The 10,775-nt window shown below is 34.3% G+C and overlaps 1 protein-coding gene across 2 annotated transcripts; it reads right to left on the bottom strand.

Annotated features, from left to right (window-relative positions):
* Positions 1-668: 668 nt before the first annotated feature.
* PHYA (phytochrome A) lies at positions 669-7,163 on the bottom strand. Of its 2 annotated transcripts, none has more exons than XM_039030802.2 (5): positions 6,989-7,163; positions 3,878-5,941; positions 2,360-3,176; positions 1,659-1,949; positions 669-1,087 (listed from the first exon to the last, which is right to left on the bottom strand). In XM_039030802.2, the coding sequence occupies exons 2-5, from the start codon at positions 5,928-5,930 to the stop codon at positions 877-879; spliced, it is 3,372 nt and encodes a 1,123-aa protein (XP_038886730.1). In that variant the 5' UTR covers positions 5,931-5,941; positions 6,989-7,163; the 3' UTR covers positions 669-876. The 2 variants fall into 2 exon arrangements, with proteins under 2 accessions (XP_038886730.1, XP_090169010.1); XM_090312884.1 differs by lacking the exon at positions 6,989-7,163 and adding an exon at positions 6,326-6,445.
* Between the last annotated feature and the right edge of the window lie 3,612 nt (positions 7,164-10,775).

Below are 10,775 nucleotides of genomic sequence, written 5' to 3'. Positions count from 1 at the left end.
ATTTGATAGATGATTTGAAAACATAAATTTGAAAACAAATGATTAAATAAAAACAGTTATATTTCATATTTTTAGATATGTATTTGGTAGAATTCAGAAATTGAATTCAAATCTAAACAATTGTAATTAAAAAATTATATAATTATTGTTTTGTGATATTATATAATTTATAAGAAAAATTGAAATTTTGGTCCTTATGGTTTGAAATTAAAATTTAAGTCTTATGATTTATAATTAGAATTTACCCCTATAGAAACTTCATAATAGAGATTATTTAAAAGGATTTAACAAACCAAATGGACTATCAAATTATGGAAACTACTTTATCGAAACCATAGGACTAAATTTAAATTTAAGCTAATTTAATTTATAATAGAAAAAATAATTGAATTTATGACATGACATATTATATTTCCAAATATTTTTATTTTATTTAATATAATTCTATTATAAATTGTAAAATTCAAATTCTAAATACAAAGAAAACGCAAAAAAATATTATTTTTAGAATTTACACTATTTAAATCACAAATTTCTAAAACAATTTTCAAAAAGAAGATTTGGATTGTCTAATTGAATTTGAAAACATAAAATAAGATACAGATAACAGACCAAACAAACCCTAACAATTACTACAACTATACAATAGTAGTGCTTTTAGAGTAAGCTTGAAATAAAAGAGTCAAAATCAACTTATGAGTAAATTAGATTGTATTTCAACAAAAGTTCAAAGGAGATTGAAATTTGACAATGAGAGAAACAACTTAGTACTATACAAAATCATCACTCACTGCAAATCCCCGAAATTCAACTTCAACATAGAATGCAATCTTTTACTCGGTTGATGTCTGAAATGGTCCGTTCTTCTCCTTTTGCCTACGTACTTGCCTTATGTGCAGCAGCAAGCTCAACAGTTATGATGAAGCTCGACTTACCTGCTTCCCTCATATATCTTACATCTCCATTCATCAGCTTCACTAGTTTTCTACTGATGAGTAGACTAAAACCCTCCTCAGAAGCGTCCTCCTCACTACCAAACATCTCGTTCAGCAACGATTCAGGTATACCGCCTCCAGCATATGTTATCCTAATCCGAAACAAATACTTTAGCCTTAACGAGTAATTATCGAATGCCTATAACTATGAAGCAAGTTTATAATATTTTGTGTGTGAAAAACCATACTTCCGCAGAATAGGTAATTTATATATATATATATATAACAAAGAAAGAAAGGAAGAAACTAGCATAACTAAACATTTCCATTCTTATATCTCATTTTGGTCTCTGAGATTCAACCTCTAAATTAAACTTTCAAAAAGTAATCAAGTCGATAAACCCAAAATGTTCTGTAAACTTTTAAAAAGTACTCTTTCTGATTCTTGAAAAATAATTTTCCCCCACCCAAAATCCATCTGAATTCATATAGGCAGCCACCTTACCGATGAAAGCTACGCAGTTCTACCTAGTTCAACACATTACTACACATGCGTAATTAATATTATCTATATATAAACAATCCATAGCAAAATCATGGTGAGATTCATAATGATTGTTCCTTTTAAATGTTTGGGAACCGAAATAGACCTCTTGAAAGTGAAATAATCCTAAATGTAAGGATCCAAATATATTCTATCTATTTTGCAATAAAAGCTAATACCTGAATTCCAAATGCACCAGATGAACCGACTTTCCTAATTGATCCTTGGTCAAGTTGGTTGAAATAGTTAGCTGGCCTCCTGCTGGCGCATAACTAACTGATAGCACTAGAAAGTCTGCCAAGACTTGTTGAAGCCTCAAACTATCACCATATATGATCTCGGACATGGCATCTTCTACAGTCTCATTAACTATCTGGATACCCTTTCCTTTGCTCTTTATCATCACTTGACTGATTGATACCGTCAATACTTCATGCAATGTAAACTCCACCATTTCCAAATCAATGAACCTGTGTCCCAAAAAGATATTAATAAATATATAAATAAGCCGTTGTACACAAAGATGAGAAGAATTATGCTCTGAAATGCAAAATTTTAGAAATAAGATAAATACAATTTCTCAAATGATGACATATGAATCCGTTCGCCTAAGTGCCCACCCACATCGTAACAAACCATTGCAAATATACCAACCTTCATATACAATCAAATGGCCAATCTTTTTGCATAGTTTAAAAGTAATTTAGAACCTCTAGAAACCACTAATAAGCCACAAAGACCGTCTTAATAAAAATGAAATTTAAACATAGAGGAAGTACAAAACTAGACTGTTGAGAACGTAATGTGTAACAAAATTCCAAATGAACAAAATACTTAGAAAAAGAAAGAACTATTTTACATATATATTAAAAAAACATACCCATCAATAATTTTATCAAGGTCAGACTCTTCGAGAACCTTGGAGATCTGCTTTTGACAGTGTACACTAGTATGCAGAATTTCCTTTTGTTCTATTCCCAACTCAGTGCGTTCCAATAATCTTCTTGAAAAGATTATCCCAGAAAGAGGATTTTGTATCTGTCTTTTTATGTATCCCAATGCTTTCAATCTCTTCAATGCAGTCTGCTCACATAACCGTTGGATATTTAGTGCTTGTTGCAACTCATGACTAGCAAGCTGCAAAAAGCAAAAAACTCCTGTAACGACCCCATCCTTATCCAAGATCTTATTGACACATAGAAGACATTCCACATACATTCCGTTCCGAGCAAAGAAGCCAAAAGAAACCTTTTCAGGATCTTGACCACTCATGGCATTGTTCAAAACAACCCCAAGATTAACAAAAGCTTCTTGATTCTTTAAACGACAACATGATTTGTGAGTGCCAAAAACCTCACCCAAAAGCATCTTATCAATGACTTCTTCACGTGACCACCCAGTTAATTTTTTCATTGCAGGATTCCACTCTGAGCACCATCCAAATTCATCTGAACCAAATATTGGAGGGATTAATGGGTTGGGATTTTGTACAATAGCTTTGTAATCGCCTTCTAATCGAGTGAATTTGTCCATAACCAACTTCTGACCAGTGATATCTTGTGCTACAAAACACACCCCCACAACATTTTCACGCAAGTCCCTACTTGCACAAGCATTTACAACAAGCCTGATGGAGCCAACCTCAATATGAGGACCATGTGTCTTGATCTCAAATTGAACGTTTTGCTCTTCTTGTCCTGTTGAGAAAGGGGCAAAAAGGTAGGCATAAAAAAGGTCAGATTGTCCCTCACATCATGAACTTGCAAAACACTGAAGTAATGCATTAAGTAATGATCTTGTTTGTCTATGCATTTATATGGCGTGCCTGTTCTTGAACTTCTCTTCTCTATATGGCGGGTGAGTGTAGAAGGAAGAAGATCTCTGTTTTTTTCCCCATCTTTTTTGATAAAAAAATAATAATAAATCAATAATAAAAAATAACTCTTTTAAAAAACTTGAGGAAAAGGCGTAAGGGCACAAACAAGTCAAAAGCAGACTAAACGTGGTGTTAAATCAATAAATCCATATTTAATTATTTTTTTATTTTGTAAAAATAAGAACATCAAGCTAAATAAATTAATTAATTTAAAAAAAAAAAAAAAATCTAACCACAGCACCATTAACAAAATATATTAAAACTAAAACAAAATACCCAATAAACTCTTCATAACACAGCTAACACACACATACACACAAGACCCTCACAACAATTAGACTATTTTGAACAGACTTCTAGAAGTTTAGAAGTTATAATATCACCTTTCAAAATATATAGATCATATAAAACTAAAACGATAATTTGCCACCACAACTTTTAGTACTCCCAGTCATTGCACTATATTATAATCCGTAGGTCAAAGTATAAAAATGGTTGAAGAGGAAAACTAAACCGAAATACCTTGCAATGCCAAAAACAACATCTTCTTGACAACTTCTACAGAAGTATCTTCCACTAACGAAAGAAAATGCTTGCCAATAGCTTTATCCACAGGGAGTCCAGTCAATTCAGCAATTTTTGTATTCCACCCATTAATTGACCCATCTACGTCAACTGCTAAAATCGGCACAGTAGCTGTCTCAATTAACCTGACCATCTCACTTGTTACTGATTCCAATTCTTGCCTCCCTTCAATCTTTAGGTCACCAAGTGTCATTTGAATTGATTTTCGATTTATGTCATCTGTATCTGTATCTTTAAAAGTATTTCTAAGGATCAGTTGTAAAGAGTGGATTGCATCCATTTCATAGTCCTTCCAAGGCAAACTTCTTGTTTTGACTACTTCAAGGAAAGCCTTGAAAGATGATCTTGGATGCATTTTTCTGCCATCATCCTTTTCACCATGTTCATGCTTTGCTCCACCCCACCGAATCTCTGAAGCAGTATGAGATCGAAACCAAAAAATCATATCATTAGCAGTTATCCTCACAGCAGCCATCCCACACACTTCATCACCTAAAGCAAGAGCTCCAGGATATCCTGCATCATACAAGCTGTCAGTACTTATCCCTGTTGAATCCATATGATATTCGGCAAGCCAGGAGGCAATGTCCCGCAACTGGAAGTCGCTAGGTGTCATTCCCAATCGCCAAATTTTGTTCTTATATAACAAGGCCGCCCCATCAGATTTGACGAGATCCATTATGTTAGGACTCCTTGATACAATACCTAAAGGAGCATCACGCATTAGCATGTCGCATAAGAGTGTCTGTGTACGTAGAATATTTTTCTCTATAATTTGATTCTCCAACTCCAATTCCTTGTTCACGTGAATAGCAAATACTTGAGCTAGAAACTCACAAGCATACCTAAGAGGAAAAGGAACAAACCTGGGACTTGTATTATGACACACTACTAACCCCCATAATCTCTTTCTCTTTTGTTGCTGCAAAGCAGGGCCCTCACCATCTTCATCCCCTTCATTAACCACAACTGCCATAACCAAAGAGGCTATAGAGTTCATGTTTTCCATATACTGTAAGTGGCAACTGTGTGGAGCCCTTAATGTTGAACCGCATAAAGTTAGATCAAACTGTAATTTTTCATCTTGGAGTACTTTTAAATGTTTTGCACGACAATCAACAATCATGCGGACCTTATTTTTCATGAACAAAAAGCGTGCAGCTTGAGGAATGTCAGTGGCCGGATAATGCAAACCAAGATATGGCTCAAGGCCAGGCTTTGTGACTTCAGAGATCACTTCCCCATGATCATCATCATGGAATTTATAAGCCATGACTCTATCATAACCTGTTAGTTCAAAAACTTCTTGAACCATTGTGTCACAAAGCCTAGCCATGCACCCACTAGGCAAAGACTGCAACCTAGTAATTGCTTTGGCGGCAAGTTTATATGATTGTAGGGCTCCAGCTGCTGTGACTGGAACTTCATAAGGCTTCACAGGCTCAAAGTCAATGATTAAGCTTCCAGTAACACGATGCACAATTGCATAGAAGGGTTTTCCAGAAGTCTTACAATGCACTAGGATAGGATTAAGAAGTGTAACCTCCGCAAAGCCCAAGGCTTTCAACAGTGAGGAAGCACTAGGTGCAGTGAAAATAGTCCTTACATCTGTCCCTATGCCAAGAACAGGGTAATCCCCCATGCTTGGGACAGCATGACTGACCATGGTCAACATTTCAGGGGCATTTTCACTATATGCAATAACCTTGAATGTTTTGTCATCTAAGGCCAATAAGCAACCAAATGGTTGGATAAGCTTGCCTTTCTGTATATGATGGAGATAAGCTGTTGTAACTTTGTCTGACCTAGGTTGGTGATCTCCACTAACATCACTAGAGACACGCACTGAACTTGAGTAGTCGAATGAATTCCCAGATACCTCAAAATCAGCTTGGAGCTTTGCATCAACAGATGTTTGAGCAATAATTCTGGTGCTATGTCTTGACCGCCCCGAGTTGCTAGAAGACTGGCTAGGTCTTGAGGAAGACATGTTTTTCCAACCTGAAATAAGGTGAAAACAAAGAAAAAATTGAGGACCATGAGGACAACAATTCTGAAGTAAATATCAATCATGGGATTAAAGGAGTATGAGTTTAAAGACATGTTCTCATCTCACCCAATATTCAAACTATCTTTTGAGGTCTGAGCTTAACAAAGTAAAAACTTCTAATTTAAGGGTCAACTTTACATATTTTAATAAGAAACTTTTTGGTATGACAACACCACAAAAGTTGTTTCTAGTCTTATGTAATTCAAAATAGTAACTCGATTGAAAAGAAAAAAAATAAGAAAAAAGCGAAGTAAGACCCCCCATTACTCTTAAAAGAAAGAAAATAAGGAATTGGGGGGAAATAATGAATGCATAATCTTAGCAGATTCACAAACTTGAATTAACGAGTTCCAGCAATCTCAGCAAGAATTACTGTTGTATTTATTCGAAAAAGATCAGCTAGAACTACTTTCTTTCTACTCCAGGCTAAGGTCGGCTAGAACAACTGTTAATTTTCTTCAGGCTAAGGTCGTACAGAACCTTTTTCATTCTTTTCCGGGTTAAGGTCAAAAAGAACATTCCCAACTTCAATTCACATCCGGTACATGGTCAAAAAAACACAGTTAACAATTCAATTGCAGTCAATCATTGAAACAGTTAAAGAAAAAACAACACAAGTAGATAAAGTTAAGCTCAGTATCTATGATGTTAACATCTCTATTCACCGACTAAACTCAGGAGTTGCATCACAGTCAACAAATTTCCCACCTCAAAACTCAAAAACACCACCGCCGGTTCAAAATCACAAACTCTATCCATTTCCCAAAAAAGGAAAGAAAAAATGCCCCACCAGATAAATCATTCCCAAAAGAGCGATTCGGGAATCAGAAAGAACAAAACTACTTAACTGAACCCCCACTCAGGACAGAGAAGAACAATAACAAACAAAGAGAGAAGAAACAGACGAATCAAACAGAATACAAACAGCAACTACACAAATCAAACATTCCAGTAAGAAACTGAGAGAGAAAAGAAAACCGAGAAAAGAACCAACAAACCCAAAGCAAAAGGATTTCCCGGTGGAGCAAGGGCGGTGCCGGTGAATCAGAGGAGCAAAGAGAGGGAAGAGTGAGGCATGGTGGAAGGGAATTTAGAGTGAGAAATGGGATTGAGGAGAGAGAAGGGAGGCGTAGATTCGAAGTTGCAACTTGGCAGTGGCAGTAAGGGATGGGTAAAAGGTCGAGAATGCCCTGACGGTGACGGAAAAAGGTCCGGCGTGGATCCCCAAAAGGACGAACCGGGTGGGGAATAGAGTGGGCCATCCGGTTCGCTCTGACACCACTGAAAAAACCGAATCACATATCCTCGATTTGGGGTTCGTTCGATCCTATCCTATCCAATAATTGCCTTTTTTTTTTTCTTTCTTTCTTTCTTTCTTAATTTTAATTCCAATTATAAAATAAAGATCCTGCCCTCCTAAGTCCTATCCGTTCAACTAAATTTCGCTATCATTCTTGTACTTTCGTTGTAACTTTACCATATATTGTATTTGTAGGACTAACTTGTCAATGGTTAATAGTTAACGTTATAATATTCGTATTATCGAATTTGGGATCAAATATTTGATTTCATACTTCATACTTTAATTACAATATATTTATAAAAATTAAAAAAAAAAAAGTTCTTTTTAACCGTAAATTAGTTCATTATATTTTATTCTCCCAAATTAGTTCATTATATTTGATTCTCCCTTCAAACACATAATTGAAAAAGTTAGCTATTTTAGTTTTGGTGTGAGATCAACCCTTATGGTTGGTTGGCGTAGTTCCATTTGGCATGCTCATGTTTGATAATTTTGTATTTAAAATTTTGCTAAATTCTAAAAAAGAAAAGTATCCATGATCTTTATATCTCACATCGATACTATACCTTGAACTTTAAAAAGGTAAAAGTACCCTTTATTGAAAAAATGATATATAATAACTAACACTAACAAACTGGTTACATCTCAACTAGAAACAATACACTCAATGTATAATATTCAAATTCAAACTTATACTAAATGGTTTAATAAGGCTTAGATATGAAAATAACTAAAAACTTTAAAAACTTTGGTGTTTCAAAATGTATTTGAGGCTCGCTTCGGATAAGCATTGTACTAAAGACAATTATTTATACTATACAAACTACCAGCACACATTGTTTACAATATACGAGTTGCAAGCACACTACAACGACCGTCTTAATATGATACAATAACTAACTCTCATAGAATTGTAACCTCGAACTATGTGGATGAGGCACGAATCTTTGATATTTGCTCTCAAATCAACTCAAGATGAAAAGAAAGAAAGAAATGAGAAAACTCTTCAATTTGAAGTGTGAGACTACAAATGAAAAACCAAGTTGATATTTATTGGCTAGCAACTAAACTCTCAAAACTACAAAATAAAATTAAATAAATACCAAAATTGAAATATTTGTCAAATTTAACTCATTTGAGTTGTTACTTAATCAAAATAAAACCTAACTCATGCAAATTAAAGAAACTAACAATTTAACTTTCGTACATGTTAAATTTGTGCATGAAACATCATCTTAATTTGAAGTTTCAATCCAATGTAAAAGCTTCTATTAATGGATTTAATCTACACAATAAAATCCATTTTTATGTTTTACATATTCATCAAAGTTTCACCTTCTTTCACTATAGATATCCAACACTCTTACATTTAAGTTTGAATGAAAAATATTCTTTTCTTCTCTCTATGGCTTGTTTTACACCTTAATTTTGTTATTTGATTGCAACACTTATTTTTAGCACTTGTAGCATTAGTTGAAATGAGTGATTTGTGTTAGAACGAAATGTTGATCTGAATAATAGTTGTGTCATAGAATGATCACTATTTGTAAAGTAATTTCGGCTTGACTTTGGTGTTAATTGTCTCACGTTAATTGCTCTTCAATATTAATACCACACCCTTAACAGACGAGTACTCGTTAAAAAAAGATTGAAATCAAGTAAACTACAACTTTGCTAAGAACAATAAGCAAAAATAGAGGAACAGATGAGGAAGAAGGTGAATTATGTGTATTATTCTAAATCGATTTATTTCAAATCTACAAATTAAGAGAAAAATGTTATCAATTTCAAATATATAACGTTTAAAAAATTATAACATTTTGGTCCAAAACTTGAATGGAAAACTATGATAATATAAACACAAAAACGCAATGACATGTACCCGCCCGTCTAGATGAACGAATAACAGTAGCCTGAATAGTCAATTTTCTAGATGTTTGTGACAAGTAGGTCTATAAGGATGACTCGATTATCCTCAAACAATTTCTCAATATCAAATTATTGTAAAAGACGGCTAGTAAACACTATAAACTAATAATTTCAATTATATAATTAAAAACACTTTCGTCAGTTGAGTTTTTTTGTTTTTATTTTTTCTTTTATTGTATTATCATTTGAAGTTATCATTAGAGTTAGTCATTAGAGAGGAACAACGAAATTGGTGGTTTTGGACTTGATCGCCTAAGGTGATCGTCGAAGTTGGCTATTAAAAGTAGTTGTCGCTAAAGTTGATCATTAAAGGTGGTCCTCAATGGGGTTGGTCATCTGAAGTGAATATAGTGTTGGTCGTCATAGGTTGTTGTCATCAGAATTCATCATCAAAGATGGTATTCATTATTGTTACCGTCAAAGATAATTGTCGGAGCTTGGAGTTGTTTGCAGGAGTTCGTAGCTCGAGATCAGAGTTATGGTCATCGGAATATGTCGTCGGAGTGTGGTATCAGATTCGTCGGTAGTGGCTGACGGTTGGAGCCATTTAAAACATTGAAAAAAGGGAGAGTTTGAGTGAGTTGGGGTGAGTTGGTAAAAATAACCAACTCAACTCTACCAATATTTAAAGTTAGTGGAAAAAATATTGAGTTGGCTATTTTTACCAACTCAATCTAACTCATGTTGGTGAGCAAAGCACACCCCTTGTGATCAGGTAAACCACCCATTAAGCCAATATTTTAATACAAGTCCCTAAGATGAATACGTAAAAGCCAGTGCTCACAGGTAAAATAAATGCAAGTTTAGGACCCTCTAAAATTTTATTCCAGGCACCTTAGTTGATATATTAGTTTCTTAATTGTTTTGATGCTTAATCATTAATGCTCAAGCTAGATGATACAAATCATGAAATGTATGTTTTTGGGCAATATTTTGATAATTTTACATAGAGAAAATGGTCATTTACATGTGTTTTACCTCAACATGTAGCCTTAAATGGATAAATTGGTCATATGATGGTCCTTTTGTTATCTTAAGTAGGGTTTTACTAGTTTTGGATGATTTTATGAGGTTTTAATGAGAAATTTTTACCGTATTGCAGAATTTGCTGTCAATGTGCCTACATTGCTCAAAGTTGATGTGCCCACATCAAAATCCTAATTTCTAGAATCGTGCTCAGTCATCCACAATTGTTATTCTCTTAGTCCAAAATCCATTTTTGACCTCTCCTTAATCAATTTGGACCTATAAAAGGATGGGAGGCTTCCTCTTTCAATCATCTTTGAAATTCAACCGCCCTTGGATGAGATCTCACCCTCTCAGTAAAAAAAAAAAAAAAACTTCATGAGTGAAAGTTTCTCTGAAGAACATTAGCTCTAGGTCATCCCTACCTTGTAAGAACGTGCGTAGAGAGATGACTCATCTTTGAGAAAGGAGAATCTACCCTAGGGGAGAGATTAGGCGAGTTAGAGATTGCTTCAAGGAATTCTTTTATTGTATTTTCTAGCATTTTTCTTTAGTTTATCTTCACACTTTCCATTTTCATCTTTTAT

Source organism: Benincasa hispida, chromosome 4 (assembly GCF_027475165.1).
Source record: "Benincasa hispida cultivar pf3 chromosome 4, pf3_genome.v1.1, whole genome shotgun sequence".
Lineage (NCBI taxonomy): Eukaryota > Viridiplantae > Streptophyta > Magnoliopsida > Cucurbitales > Cucurbitaceae > Benincasa > Benincasa hispida.
This window is presented reverse-complemented; position numbering and strand designations above follow the sequence as displayed.

What these genes read in the sequence shown, in the direction of transcription:
- PHYA (XM_039030802.2), bottom strand. Translation starts at nt 5,930, where the DNA reads ATGTCTTCCTCAAGACCTAGCCAGTCTTCTAGCAACTCGGGGCGGTCA. An exon ending in GTTGTTTTTGGCATTGCAAG is followed by an intron (nt 3,177 to 3,877) that starts GTATTTCGGTTT and finishes CTTTCTCAACAG; the next exon opens with GACAAGAAGAGCAAAACGTT. An exon ending in CTTGATAAAATTATTGATGG is followed by an intron (nt 1,950 to 2,359) that starts GTATGTTTTTTT and finishes TTTGGGACACAG; the next exon opens with GTTCATTGATTTGGAAATGG.